Raw genomic sequence first — 16,187 nt, forward strand, 5'->3', positions numbered from 1 at the left:
TTTTTTTTCGATTCCCTTTGGTCCAGTGTATTTATCAATTCCGTTCTGCCGTTGTTTAGGCCTGGGGGAACCAGCAGCAGACTGCTGCTTGCGCTGCTGTTACCGCCGCATCTGCAGGCAGCGCCTTGCAAGTCTCCCGAGGAGCTGAAGGCGACACCACTGCCGCGCTCTCTTCCTTCTTGAAGACTGGCGCGCGCAGCACATTTATCGATCTTTCATTTGTGTGGACGGGCCGTGGGGAGTCTGTGGGGCGAATGCTGCACTTAAAGCCCCTGGCAGGGCGAGAGGTTTGTGCCGCACGTCGCGGGAATGTCACGTGTAATCCCCAGAAACGCCGCTAGTGCACATCTTCTGTCCGCCCGCATGCACGCTTTGGAATCTGTATTGATTCCAAAAGGCTCTTCTCCGCTAATGCCAGGCGAGACCTAAAAGCCCTGGGGCAAGGGCAGCGGCGCACATGGTGAAGAAACACGTATGATTAATAATGGCTGTAATTGATCTTATAATGAGCGAGAGATAAGCTAGCAAACTCTGCATACTAATATGGGAAACAGCACTCAGTGAGCTGACACACCCTCTCCAATTTGTATATAAGGAATAACCTTTTAGCCAGCAATCAGTCACCACCTCTGCTGCCTTTCTTGAGCTGGTGCACCTGCGATAGTACAGCATGGCAAGTTTATACAGTTCCGGGGGCATGCACGCTCGCAGTGTTTCTTCTCAGAAAACTGGTGCTAGACAGGGTGCCAGCCAGGGTAGCCATGCTGGGGGTTCTTTCGGGGGCTATGCGGGTGGCAGCTTTGTTGGAGGTGCCGGAAGTAGCTTGGCTGGTGGTGCAGTAGGTAGCTTTGTTGGTGGTGGTGGTGTTGGCAGTCAACATGGGGGCCAGTGGGGCCAGTGGAACCAGTGGGGCCAGGCTAGCCATGAGGACCAATGGAGCCATGCTAGCCAAACACATAGTGAGGGCCTTCTCTCTGCCGGGGAGAAAGCAACCATGCAGAACCTCAACGACCGCCTGGCTGCCTACCTGGACAAGGTCAAGCAACTGGAGAATGCCAACGCCGAGCTTGAGCGTAAAATCAAAGAGTGGTACGCAATGCAAAGACCAGCTCCTGGAGAGAAGGACTACAGCAAATATTTCAAACAAATTGAAGAACTTCAAGCTAAGGTGAAGTATCATGTTCGGCTCAATTGATTCCTTATTTTAGACAATGTTTTCACTGGTCAAAACTGATTCCTTAATTTTCTCTGCAAAATGTGAAGGTAATTCTTTCTCTTCCCCTTCCTCTTTAAGAGTTTGCCTAATCCTAGATCGTCCATATGTCTCTCTATGTACTTCTCTTTCTCTCATTTTTCTCCCATTTCAATCCTAATCACATTTTTTTAAAAATTGAACAATTTAACATTACCATTTTCGCCACAATGCAGAATGAGGTTTAAACATAAACAACTGTCTATAGCATGTGTAATTAGACCAATGTTCGCTGCAATTTATGTGCCCCATCTTATTGGCAACCTCCCAAGTATACCCCAGGTTCCTCTGTATGGTATCAAGTACCTGTCCTGGTACTGTACCCTAAACCTTTTACTCACTAACGTTCTTCTCTTGATTGCAGGATAAAAATCTAGGAATTTGAATCTAAGTTCTAGAAAAACATGTAAAATGAAAATCACAAAGTTTGAAAGCAAATGTTTAGAGATAAAGTTGTCCGTGATGGTTAAGCATTTTTACGTTTTTTCCTATCTGAAGCGCACATCACTAAATACATTGGTACTAATTGCTCTAACAAAGCATACACTGCAATCAATTAATGCACACGCTTATGCAGCAAATAGCATACAACCATAAGTTGTAGAGCAGGTGTCATGCAGTTAAAGAGGTGGCCACTCATATCATGATAGAAAAGTATGATAATAGAGATAAGATAATGCAGAAAACATCAATTTATTTTCTGGCATGGGTAATTTGAAGCACAGGATGCAAGCAACAACAAACCACAGGAGATGCTAGAGTATTCTTACCATCCCTGCTCTGACCCAGCATTGGCTGATAAAAAGCAACAAAACACACAAAGTAAACGCTTTCCAATTCAGATTCCCAGCCATTTTCTAACCTTTTTTTGAGAATGCCCAGTTGAAAATCTTATTCGGTACAGTATGTTTTCTCCTCTGATCTTGTTGCACCCCGGTTTACCCAGAGGCCAGATCTTACTGGAGTGCAGCTTCTTTCAACAGCCTCACCTACTGACACAAAGCCTCAAATAAAATGTTTTCCCTGTAGAAACGTCCCATTTGCCTTATCGAGCTAAGGTTTTCGAGAGTAACACTGAACCTAAAAACATCTCCCCATGACTCTAAACAATTATTCAGACCAAGAACAACCCATCAAGAGAGAGAGCTGTTGCTCGTAGGTACTTGCAGGCCTGTGAAATTATAACCTAAGGTTTCACAGCCTCTTTTGTACCCAACCCCTGGATCTTTACGTAATAGTCTTTGGGAGAACTGCTCTTGCAGCAGCTTCGTGCACTCGAATATAAATTGTGGCACCGGAAACTGAACAAGTGACCCAGGAAGGAGTTGTTCAGGTCCAGAGAGAGAGTCTGGTCAGTAGACCTTGTTAAGCAACTCGTAACATTTAATTGCCTTTTGCAATAAGACTGCTTTAGTTTGCAGTAGCCCTTAAGAAGGAAATTAAACTTGTTTCCACGTGTGAAATTGCAAGCTAAATACATAATGCAATTACTTTGAAGTACAACATTAATGTAAACTAATGGCAACAGTTGGGATTGAAAAGCAACTTGAAAAATCATGTTGGCATTTTTTTTTTTAAAGAAATCTTCGAGCAAAATTCCTAATGTGGCAGCTATTTTTATTTCCCAAATTACCAAGGAAGTTCCAATGTCTACCCAACTTTTGAGCTGATTTTAATATGCTAAATTGGTGAATCATTCACAGGTGATGAGCAGCAGAAGAAGTAGTCAGAAGTCTATGGTTACAGAATTCAACACAGTACTCACTACAGACGGCAACAAATGTGAACTAGAATGTGGAATTCAAGTGAACTAGAATAGAGCCAAATTAAGTGAAATTCTGTCTATTGGCAATTATCACCAGCACTAAGACCACGGTGTGTCAAACTGATAAAGTGCTGAGATGCAGTTTTTCATGTTTGTATTTGAGTGTGACATTCAGTACTTTAGGCAGTAGACTTACTCAGCAGCTCAACCCTCACCGATATGGAGGACACCACTTAGTGAACATAAAATGTAACGTTTTAATTGCCATTGAAAATAACAGGCCCAACTTGCAGCCCATGTTAAATGTAATAGGGTATGAACGAGTAGGCCTTAACTCTTCCTTATGCCATCTTGTGTTTGCAGATCCTGCAGGCCCAAGCGGCCAAAGCCAGCGTCGTCCTGCAGATCGATAATGCCAGGCTGGCGGCTGAGGACTTCAAACTCAAGTGAGTGAAACACAGTAGTGACGTGTCGCAAATGGTTCATATCATCACACTTCCAATGCAAATTCAGGCAGCCTGGAAGTCAAGAAACACTGATGCCTCCTAGCAGACCTAAGAGTCTTGTCCCCTATGGCAGATAACTCACTCACTGGCAGCCATGTTACAAGGGAGTTGTACAGGGGTTTTTACTTGTGGCTTCTCTTGTGCATTGAAGGCATAGATTCATGACTCGGGTAATTCATCCACTTTACTGACACTGTTCCTAATAAAGTGAGTATTGTCAGTTTTAGCTGCTCACTGTTCTATGATAAAGATTTGGCATGTAGAAGGAGAGCAGGTTAATGTAGAGCACGTGCCCCGGCAATGTGCCTATATCTTCAACACAGTATCAGCTGCTGGTGACACCACCAGAGCAGGAACTCATTGGAGCTCCCCTCAAAAATGCCCACTCCTCACACAAGGCATTTATGTCATATTAGGTGAACGTACTTCCTTAACCCCTTGGCTGCGGCAGGAATTCCGCCGCAGCGCTGGGGGGGGGGTTTGGGGGCAGTGCGGTGGCGCTGTGCTCATGACGGAGCCACTCCGTCATGAGTCACGGTTGAGCTGTGCTCATGACGGAGTGGTTCTGTCATGACTCCACCCACTGCGCTAATCGCCCGCACAGGCGGGGAATTAGCGCCGCGTGGGCGGAGCGGGCGCCAACGGCCGCAGCATGACGGAACCACTCCGTCATGAGCACAGCTCAACCATGACTCATGACGGAGTGGCTCCGTCATGAGCACGGAACGGGTTAAAGTGCAGCATGTTTAAGGGATTAATTGCTGCAATATTGCAAAGGAAGGAGCAGTTTGACATGAGCTACACTTCAAAGAAAATGAGGAATTGAGATAACTCTAGTAGTGGATGTAGCAGACACAGTGCTGTTTGCACTGGGTCCATTGTTCCACTATTCCCAATTTCAATAGATTGGATTGGTACTGATGAAATTTGGCACCAACGTTTGCAGTACCTAACAAGTACAAAAAAAGATTTAAAATGATTGACCAGTGTAAAAACAACCATTGGTTCGTCCAAATGTTGATACAGATGCAAGGAAAAATTTTCAACTCCAGAAGTAAAATCAAGGTGATAAAAGAAACTTGGAAAAAACTGCTGATGAAAAACAGTACTGCCACTTATGTGATATATGTAGCCATGCTTACCAGTAATTCGTGGATGCAAAATAACCCCCATATTATGAGTGATTTCCTCTGGAATAGTGAATATCACCCAAAATTAGAATTTCCCTATGTCATTCTCAAATGCTGAGAGAAGTTCCGGTGAAATATCCTCATGGTTTCACCTGGCAAATTTAGCCCTGGAAACACCATAGGTAATTTTGTACATGAAATTACAACATCCATCGTAATTCACTACTCAGTTGGTGACACCTGCCACTGGCCAGTTAGAGACTAAGGGACCACTCAAAATGAGGTTTTATAAAGTGTTCCTTGAGAAAGCCTTGGGATTTTCTGCCCCAAAAGACACTCAGTGATTGTTCCGATAACTTCCACTAAGGCTCGTTCTATGTGCATTTTATTTGTAACTGACCCCATGTTTGGCTTGGATGGGTAAGACTTGTTGCACCCCGTGTATCTAAACCACTAGTGTGACTGTGATCAGACAGAGCCAAAATAATGGATAGAACATGCTTTATCAAAGAGCCTGAGTCTTTCATTAACATGTTCCTAGGTATGAGCATGAGCTGATGCTTCGCCAGAGTGTGGAGGCTGACATCAATGGGCTGCGACGAGTCCTGGACGAGCTGACCCTGGCCAAATCTGACCTGGAGTCAGAGTTGAAGAGCCTGACTGAGGAGCTGGCAGCACTCAAGAAGAACCACGAGGAAGTAAGAGATAGCAATGTGTTTCAGAATGGTCTTGAAAGTGATGAATATGGGATAAACCCAAAGTACCAATAATTTTCAGTACCAATCTTTTAGAGGCCAATGAATGGCACCAAATGTTTACATATACTATAGGACATCATTGTCCAATGGTGGTGCAGTAGGGCTGAGTCCATGCCAGATTTACAGGATAGCCAATGACTATTTAGATTCACCAAATGCTAATTTGTGTTATGAGGATATGCTGCAAATCTGGCATGAGTCATAGAGTCTCTCTTAAACATTTTTATGGGACCCTCAACAGCAACGCTCGTTCAGTGGCATACCAGTAACTGATAGCATCATCAACTAGTCTGTCATCCACCAGGAGGAGGTGTTGCAAACACCAGAGACAGTGTGGAATCCATGGCATAGATACTGTGTTCTATAATTATCGCCTCTCCGAGCGAAAAATGAATTTAGTAATGATAAGGCAGGGGTAAGGTTAAAAGAAAAAGAGATGTGGGTAGGAAAGAGCTAGATATTCCGCCCATCTATATAAACATATGGTCAACATGTTTCAGCCTACTTGTGCCTGTCAAGATCCGTAAGAACCATAAAGTTTGTTTCTTGGATCTCTTTAGTAGGACAGAAGGGACACCATCACCTGGTCATATGAGTCACAGTTATGTTCTTTCTATGGAGAAACATGATCATGCAATGTCCTCTCCTTCATTACTCATAGTTGGGTCCCCATAGGTGCCGGGGGGAGGGGAGAAGGCAGAAAGTTACGCTCAGTTGGCACTGGCTCTTCATGCGGATAACAGTCCCTCATGTCCTGCATGATTTTTTAAGAGAGACGTCTTGATGTAGCACTGTGTTTTCCCACTCCTTTTGATGTCTGTTGATACTCTGTTGGGAAGCTGAGTGGGATATCTTCTTCTCTTTGCTGCTCTCTCCCCCTACCGATATTTGTGATGGATGTTAGATCAGCATTAGAAACTCCTGTTGTAAAGTGTGATGATTATGCTAGCATGCTGAACATTACTTAATGGTCAAGTGATAAATAGTAAGTTCTTTCAAAATTAGTTCTACTAGCAAAACATTTTATTACATAACCCAATTTCTATTGTTGATCTTCTATTTTTTACATCTCTAGTATGCAAATTAGGTTAAAATTAAGGGTATTTGTCTTATTTTCTCTTTGTAGGAGATGAAGGGTCACCAAAGTGATAGTCAAGGAGACGTCAGCGTCGAGATGCATGCTGCTCCAGGCATAAACCTCCTCGGCCTCCTAACCAAGACACGGGAGCAATATGAAAGAATGGCAGAGGAGAACCGCAGGCGGGCCGAAGAGGATTTCAACCAAAGGGTATGGACTCCTCTTCCCATCATGTTCATTGTCGAAACAAAACAGAGAAGACCCCATCAAATAACCCTCATTTGTCTTTCAGAGTGCTGAGCTGAAACAACAAATCTCAACAGGGGTGGAGCAGGTGCAATCAAGCAAGACTGAGGTGTCAGAACTGCGACGGTCCTTGCAATCGCTGGAGATAGAGCTGAAGGCACAACTGGCAATGGTGAGAGAAAATGTAGCCCTCAGAAGGCATCTCCACTATTATGAACCCGAAAGGTGTTGTGTAATAACATAAATCTATTGCCAGTTATGTAATCATATTAATGATTTATGCAACTGCACATTTCTTCTCTAAAAAGAAAATGTTCTGCCATCAATCTTGGAGGGTTCACTACTCATTTCCTACTCAGTACAATGACTTACTCCTGCCTTTGACAGAAGTACACCTACAGTCATTTACCGGATGGTACTGGGTTGGGGAAAATTCAGCAAATATTTACAAACTCTCAAGCTTCTGGGTGTTCTGCAATTTTCCAGGGAATCCTCGTCCTGGAATTCCTTCCCAGCCCGGGTATAAGTTTTACCCATGTGGAATATCGCATCGCAATAGTGTATCAATATACCTGGGGAAATTGATTTTCGAGTGCCAGTCCACTTTTTGTGAATTCCTTTAAATCATACCTTTTGCTATTTGTACACACACACACAACTTTGTGATTTGTTCTCAGTGTGGTTAGAAAGATAGTGAATGTACGAACAGTCAGTCCATATTAATTCAAATCCTTGTCCTCCACTCTTAAGCACTTGTTGATCATTGTGGTCTATATCTTTCCAATTATTCCAGATCCTTCTTGGATCTTTACCTATGCCTAGGTTAGTTTCCATTTCCCTTACTCTAGGGTTGGGTGAGAGTTGGAGCACTACCATTCGACAGTCCCAAAAACTGCACATTAAATGTCCATAAAGGGTCAAGAAACACAAGAACTCAACTCAAATTCACTGAACGGTCATCACTGAGCAACTAATAGACAATTCACTACACTATAAACAGCTTGAGCAAAAGGCAGAGTCTGAATGATATCCTTTGACCATGAAATCACCAGCAATGCGATGCAGGAACCAAAAAAACAACAATGTTTGTAGACGTGGTTGCTCAATAGGTTTGACCTCTAATTTCTAATCATGCCGTTTTTATTGATCAAACAGAAAAGTTCCCTGGAGATGAACTTAGCCGAGACAGAGGGAAACTATTGTTCTCAGCTGGCAGAGCTGCAAGCCAAGATCAGCATCGTAGAAGAGCAGCTGGTCGAACTCAGGGAACAGACAGAGCACCAGAGTGATGAGTACAACCAACTCCTGGACATCAAGAGCCGGCTGGAGCAGGAGATTGAGACCTACAAGCGTCTGCTCGAAGGCTCAGGAGGGTAAGAAAGCGGAAGCACGCTCCATTAATGAATTCCTTCACTTCCCTTAGCAAGGCACACTATGTAGAAGGATCTTAGAGTAGGGAAGCATGTGTAGTGTCACAAGGCAGTCTGAATGAGGATACAGAGGATTCAGCTCTCTTGAAAAAGATTCCCTTCACTTTTCAAAATGCGGGCCCAATCCTTCTACACTGGTGCAGCTCTGCTGTGTGAACATCTGTATCGCTCTGTAGTGTGAGCAATAACATCTGCACAGCAGCAATTTTATAAAAAGTTGTGCACTAATGATGTTATCGTCTGTTCTAAAAAGCCTTTTTAGAGCAACGTTAGACATTGTTCTAGGGTGCTAAATTCAGCTATTGCTACTTAGTTTGAGATTTGTACTTGAGGTATACCCATCAGCATACATCTAAATACAAAGGTCCTCACCCAAGTGTATGCTGGGTAAAATGCAAAATTACATATGTAACGTAGAGGAATATCATGCAATATTCTGCTTGTCCCTTGTTTGCGCCTGGTTTCAATTGGCAAAGGGATTTCATGCAAAGTCAATTTGTGCTACTTTAGCAGATTCTGCTTTTTATGAAAACCTGTGGGTGCTTTGTGCTGTTCCCACTCTGTTACATTCCCTCTGCATAGATAACGGAGGAGTTGGTAGACTGCAATGCAAAGTAATTTTGGAGTCTTCTGTTGTCCTCTTCTGACACAAAATACTTTTTGTGCATAAAGGTTAATGGTTGCTGCTGTTTGCTCCATTTTAAACAAAGCTGCGCCATACTGGCTCCAGTGCTAACTGTTAGTAAATCTATATCAGAGATTATAAAAACCACTGTCTCATCTTTTATATTTGCTGGGCGAACGGCTTAAATCATCAATATGGTTGTGTTCATGGTTACGCATGACAACATGTTTTTTTCTGTTGAATGGAATGGGGTAAGCCAGGTGAAAATCCAAACCAGGCCACAGTTGTTTCAGTCGCCCCTAGTTCCCAGAATATGGGCAAGGAGTAATGGCTGGATTTATAGTTTGGCAGATGGGCGCTCCGTCACTACGTAATGGACATCCTGTCCGTCTCTTTACAAGTGCCATAGGACATAATGCACTCTTAATAAGGGGGATGAAATATCAGTCATATTTGTGATGGAGTAAACAATCCTTCAAACCCTAAATCAAGTGATAAATTTTTATTAGACGGCTTGGATGAATGAATAAATGAATGACAATTTCTAGAGCAGGAACATCTACCTAAAGGGAGCCTTGGCACTGAAAAAGGATTCCAGCCTAAGCAAGAGTTGTCTCCTAGTCAAGAATATGGAAGTGGAAAGAGCCAGGATTTAAGTTGTTTCCTCAAAAGACTGTAATAGGGTTTTCCCTAATCTGCAGACGGAGGGAGCTCCACATCTTAGCTGACAGATAAGGGAAAGTTATTCCACCTTGTCTAGATCGTTTGATTCTGGTATTGTGAGACGATGGAGTGAGGAGGAGTGAAGAAGGCTCAGCGGTTGATGGTGAATGAGCTTTTTTAGATATGGCTTGGCCCTACATCTGCTAAGCTTTTGTGTATTAGGCAGACTGCATTAAGCCATATCTAGAAAAGCTCATTCACCATCAACCGCTGGGCTATGGGGATTTTAACGTTTTTCTAAGGAAGTATTCAATTGCATTATATTTGTACACATATAAAAGATGCATACTTTGAGAAGTTATATAAAGGTCTTTTAATGTCATGGAAGAGTTAAATTGTTGTGCACATGTCACTGGAGATGTTTGCCATTACTCCCTGTGATGAAGTGTGTCATTCCTTCTGTCCTCAAGAGATGCACTGTTCAAGTGCCAATCAAAAAGGCTCTTTACTCAGGACAATATCATTCATTGTGTTTCTTGAAACAGGTCCTCACAGGTCTCGCAAACTAAACCTCAGTCAGACTCTAGCTCTACAGGATACAGTTATGGAGGGCGCAGCAGTTACAGCGGCAGCAGCGGGTATGACAGAGGCTCTGGCACCGTTCTTCCAAAGGTAAATGTTCCTTGTGATACCCAATGCATGCACACTTGTACCCCACTCTCACAATAATCAGGCTCTGACATCACCACTTGCATCTCACTCATTCTCTAACATGAGAGTCACAGCGCTGGGTTAGATTCAGCATGTGGAGACTATCTTAGAGCATGTGACTTAGATTCAGGCTCAGACTGGAGCTTTGTAATGCTGATCCTGCATTCTGTCAGTAAGTTCTTTCTCACATATTAACACGTCTAGGTTTTCAATAGGACAAGGTAAGGCAACAACCTTAAGCACATCACTTTCGGGTGGTACCAAATTACTGGAAAAAACCCACAATTAAACTGTTTTCTCTGTAGTTTGCTGGTCTCAACTACACTACTTTAACTACTGTCCAGGATTCCAGATATGAACAAATAATATTTATCACTGAATTAGACTTATGTTAAACTTTATAATGCTGTGTAGATGTAGTGAGCACGTTTTTCCAAACCTACTTTAACGGACAGTGGCTAGCACTTTCCTACTTCTTACTGAGGCCCTAAGCACTCTCCAGATGGTCGACCCGACCAATGGTGTGGTATTTGAATCAGAGAAAGATGCAGGACTGCTCAGCTCTTTCTGTATCGGATACTGTTCCAGGGTCTGAAAGTCTGGAAAGGGAATAAGCTTCTACAGGTGGGGGGTTTGTTGGGAGGCCACCCTGGTGTGACAGGGTTCATACCACAGGTGACATTGCCTAATCAAAAGGGAAATTCTACACAAAGTATAGCAAAGTGTGTTAGAGGCCAGAAAAAGGCACTCTTAAGCTTCAAGTAAAACACCATAGCCCTCATTCTGAGTCAGGCAGAGAAACTCTACAACCTTAACTTGCTGAACTCTCTTCTAAAGTTAGTACTTTGGTCGACATACCTACCTCTTTTCTAACCTGTAGCATGTGTGTCACTCCAGTAACGTGGTATACAAAGAGTGATGAATGGGATGCTTGAATTAATCTCAGCCACCGGTAATTACTCGGGCCACATCCCAATCCATTGTTATTTTGCACACTATGCCACCTCAATTTAGACCCAGTCATATGCAAATCAATCTTGATCCTGCTCCAGTAGGAACAGTGAGGCCTGTACTGCTAGGCCAGGTCCTCCCTGAGCCAGAACGCAAGCAACCCAGGATTGTATACTCCCTCTCTGATAAGGGCTCATCAGCGAGATATAGATTAGTTCCAATGGCATAGTGTCCATGGGACCGACATCTGGGCTCTATTCTCATATGAAAAAATCTACTTGAAATGCAAACACGAGAAACGTTCTATACGATTCAGTGCCCGATAGGAAAAATAGCACAACACTTTAGTAAATTTTGGGAACTTCACATAGCTCAAAAGTTGGCAATTTCACTGTTGTCATTTACATTTCACCTAGGGCTAACTCACTGGTAGCAGGGTTTAGTCACCTTAACTTACTGGTAGCAAGCCCTACTATATGGCTGATTCAACCACCCATGTTGCATTACACTATGGTGACTGCATTTTAGATATATCTGCAACTTGCTCCATATTTTGTTTTTCAGAGCCAGCCAGGACAACACAGGTCATAACGATTACAGAGGACTTAGTTGATGGCAAACCGGTCAGTGCGAAAAGACAGGTACATGACCATCAATGAATGTTGAGTAGGAGTTGAAGGTTGCAGACCCAGCCAATGGAACATGCGAGGAAAGGATTCCAGATAATGGAGAATGGCAGAAATACTATACGCTTTTTGGACTGCTTTGCACTTCATCCATATGCTTACAGTAGATCCCATGTGTACTACCCTCTCAATAAAAGAGCCTTTTCCAATTTGCAACTTGAAAAAGAGCATCCCAGTGCAGAGCTGGTGACATCACAATTTCTGAGCAGCTGCCACAACAAAGTTCATGGATGTAACTAAATTTCACAGTGAATCATACATAGTTAATGTTAAATGTATTATCAATAGAAACCATAGGGACCAGGAGCGGTCCATGCGGGTAAGAGCGGTGAGTGGGTGGGGCCAGGTTGGGGAAGGATTCGACAGACAACCACGAGGGAAAATTAAATAGATAATTAATTTTCCCTCTGCGGCGTCTGTCGAAATCCGCACCCCTGCTAACCGACCCCACCCCTCCTACCTGCACAGGCCGCGGCTGACAGAGATAATAATGCATTAATTTCACCTGAAGATATTGTAAGAGAGGATACAAGAAAGAAACTTCAATCTGGAAACATTTGATGTGTGGTTCCTTTTCAATTCACAATTAAGCATTTATTTTTTAGGTTGTGCGGACAGTCTTCTTTTTACATCTGCTTGCTTTGTTGTTCAATTCAATAAACTTTCTCTTTGATGCAAGGTAATACACGTCTTTTCATTTATTGGTGTTGCTGCAACTAACTTCTCTCCAGGTTTCAGAGATTTTTTGCTTCAGAACTTCTTTGCCACTGAACAAAGTTGCATTTACAGCAAAACTCAACTCCGAGGCAGAAGGAGCTATAAGGACAAAAAATGATTTGAGGGTTAAATAAATGGATGGATGATTGGGATACATTTATATAGCAGACAATATATATTGTGTCCTTTTGTGCTGATCTGCATTATAATCTACAAGCCAGAAAGTGTAAGTGTTCATTAAGTTAACAATAAATTTAGAAAGAGAGATTTGATTATAGAAGGGAATCTGAGATAGTGGGGTCTCCTGGCTAATATCCCTGGAAAGGCATTACAGTATCTGGGACCTACATAAGAGAAAGTCCCTCTTTCTCTATCCCTGGGACTCAACGATGAACAGTAAAAAACATTTTCAATGAGAGCGCAGTTGTCTGGTGTGGAATTCAGGGTGAAGTTTGGGAATAATATATGCAGGTTTGCTTAAAAAATTTACATCAGAAATAGGATTTTGAAATTAAGATTGTCCTCCACATTGTGGTAACTGTTCCTCAGAAGGAAGAAGGACTCAGAGGCCAATTAGGTCGCTGAAATGAGATAAAGAAGGACAAAGTCTCTAAAGGAAGTGTTCATTATCAGTGCTCAGTGGGGAACCTCTCCTTTTGATATTAGTGCCCTCACACACCCTTGCGAGTGTCATGCTTCATCATCGGGCGTTGCTCCTCGTGGGGGCGGCGCTGCAGTCCCCCACGGGCCCGAGAGAGGGCTCTTTGTCGGAGATCTTTTGTGGAGACTCCGCAGTTGTGCATGCGGGTGTGTGGGCCTAAAAAAGGGGGGAGTGTGGTGTCTTAAAATTACCCACCGGTGCCGTGGGGATAATTTTATTCGTTGGTCCGGGGGTAAGATAAAAAATCTGTACAGGGGCAAGGGGCAAACCTCTATTAATAGATGGCATAAAGGACGGGGTATTACTCCCCTGCTCCTATTGCCCGTGTGTGAAGGAGTGTGTGCTGGTCAACATGTTTCGTGGCGTCGTTGGGTCCCTAGTGGATCCCCTCGCGCTTCGTCAGGACCAAATATGTGACAAATAAAGAAATTGAAAGGAAAAGAGTGGGACACTCTTTGTTCCTAAAATACCTCTTATTCAGGTGAGATTATGCGCATTACGCTATGGGGGACACTGTTCACGTGTCCCAGCCTAGTACCTGTGGGGATGAAAGAGAGACAAAAGACAAGGAACAAACATATAGAGACTCAAAAAATGCTCGACGTTCACAAGGCATCTGAAAGAAGTACCTTTTGAGGCTGATAAGTGCATGCTGGTTGATGGAACGTTCAACCTAAATGATTAGAGACATTAGCATGCGCTCGGATGTGCAGGTGCTATTAGCCATATAACTCCATGAGATTATAGGTGAACATTGGTCAAACAAACAAAAGTGTACACTAGTCTTAAAAGGTGCAATTCGAGAAAAGGGCCACCCGAGTGATGTGCTCACACAGCGCAGATATGATGGTAGATGATGCGTGTGGAATTATCCGTATTGCAGCAGTGGATAAACCAAGTAATGGCATTTCTGATTATAGTACGTTGGTTTTGTAGTGGAACAATAAGGTAAATTCATGCACAGTGGTCGGGAGGTTGAAAAGAAATAAACAGAGTAAAAGTTTACCCCTAGCGAGAAGGAGAAGTGCCCCCTCGTAAGTCCTAACGGCGGTGGGGGGTAATCACCGCGGACAAAGACAATAGTAGGTAAAGGTTTTTCCAATGGCATACCTTTTGTCAGATGTCTCTCATGATAAAGCAGCGGAGTAATACTCACGTCGTTGACCCCTCGTTCAAGCCTATTTACCTGCCCAGCCGTATACGGGACTCCGGCGTAGTGGAGGTGGAGTAGCTCCGGTATTTGTGCCGGTGAAAGGCGGAAGTGTTTGGGAACGGAGAGGGGCGTGTCTCCCCGGGGAGCGGGGCATTACCTGGAAGTTTACACGTCGGCAGAAGCTGGTCGCCATATTGGAGTGGGAACCACTATTAAAGAATGTGCTAGGCACTGGCACACTCTTATGAACTCTCGTAGAGAAATAGAAAAATAAAAAAATATGTATTGGATATTGTGAGTCTGTAATACCAAGGGAAAAGGTGGTTGTAGCGCTGAACCCCCGAAAAAAGAACATGTTGGAGGGAAGAAAAAGGCGAGCGCTGTTGGATGTGTACTATGTTTGAAATTATCCTGTATTAGCTACACGTGAATAAAGAATTCAGTTCCTTAATGGTTGCCTGGATCGGCGATACGGGGCTATTGAGATAGTATGGAGTGACATGCAGGACGATTGTGTCTGTAGTAGTGTAGTCAGATTACTCACGGTAAGTGCAGGCTAACACTGCCTGTAGGTGTAACTTGTATAGATTCGCCAGGAAGGATATGACAGAAAAAAGGTGCCATTCTGTCTGTGTGATGGAAATGTACGTAAGGACGCAGAGGGTGGCGACTCTGAGTTTTATTCACTCAAACATATAGCGGAGTTGAGAGCTGCAGTTTGATTGAATATACCCCGCATTGGCTACAAGTCAATTAAAAATTAAATTCCTTTATGGCTGCCTGGATAGGTGGCACAGGGCTGTTGGAGTAGGGTGTGTTGGCAAGTGGGTTGATCGTGGTCATAGGAGCATAGACAAATTACTCAAGGTGCGTGCAGCCATACACAGCCTATAGGTGTGACTGGAAGTGGTATGCCAGGTAAATGGTGACATAGAAAGGTCTTTTTGTCTCTGTAATGGAGAAGGACGTGAGGACGCAAAGGGTGGCGACTCCCAATTTTATTCACTAAGACAGGGGGCGATGTAGAAAGGTGCCAATATAATGAATGCCTTCTGTTTGTGAAACGATTGGTTCATGTATATTTATGAACTGGGAGGGGCAGCGGTAAGGTGGATAGGAATAGATCCGTTATTGCCTGATTAGGAGGACCTAGATGACTAATTCAGACCACGGTATATCGTCGTTGAGCCCACGTGTGTTGCTCTTTAGACGGAAGACCCAGCGTTGTTCTTGTCTGAAAAGGGAAGTCGCAGTCCAATTAGTATTGGATTCTATGATGGTCCATTTGAGATCATTGGTGGTATGGTTCATTTCAAGGAAGTGGTTCTGTAGTTTTGTGTTGGTCTTTTTACATCATACTGTGCTTTTGTGTTCCCCCGTGCGTATTTTGATGGGTTTAGTTGTCATGCTCACGTATCTCTTATTGCATGGGCATGTGATTAAATACACACAGTTTTTGGTGTTGCAGTTTGTATGGCGCTTTTGTACCCAAGGTCTCATTAATCCTAGATCTAAACTCTTGGATGGGACTGTTAGTGGACAAATGGAGCATGAGACGCAAGGGTAGTGTTCTACGATAGGTGGTAGGGACCATAGTGTGGGTTGAGTGCTAACGATGTGTTTAGGTCATGTATGCACAAGTAAGTCCTTGAAATTCTGGGTCCTTTTAAAGGCAAAGAGGGGGGCTGGTCCCAGTTCGAATGACCCTGTTGATAAAAGGCCCCAATGTTTCTTGATGGTTTTCTGAATCCTGTTGGAGTTAGGTGTGAACATTGTCACACAAGTGAGGACATTGTTCTCTTGTTTCTCTTTTACCTCCAACAGAGCTTCTCTGTGGTTGTTCCTCGCTCGTTTT

The 16,187-nt window shown here is 43.4% G+C and overlaps 1 protein-coding gene across 1 annotated transcript; it reads left to right on the forward strand.

The window, feature by feature from the left end:
- Positions 1-374: 374 nt before the first annotated feature.
- LOC146868255 (keratin, type I cytoskeletal 12-like) lies at positions 375-12,484 on the forward strand. The gene is made up of 8 exons (XM_085609575.1): positions 375-1,168; positions 3,381-3,463; positions 5,195-5,351; positions 6,538-6,699; positions 6,782-6,907; positions 7,891-8,108; positions 9,999-10,125; positions 11,680-12,484. Exons 1-8 carry the CDS (start codon positions 671-673, stop codon positions 11,704-11,706), a joined length of 1,398 nt encoding a protein of 465 aa, XP_085465701.1. The 5' UTR covers positions 375-670; the 3' UTR covers positions 11,707-12,484.
- The last annotated feature ends 3,703 nt before the right edge of the window (positions 12,485-16,187 follow it).

This window comes from Triturus cristatus, chromosome 1_2 (genome assembly GCF_964204655.1).
Source record: "Triturus cristatus chromosome 1_2, aTriCri1.1, whole genome shotgun sequence".
Lineage (NCBI taxonomy): Eukaryota > Metazoa > Chordata > Amphibia > Caudata > Salamandridae > Triturus > Triturus cristatus.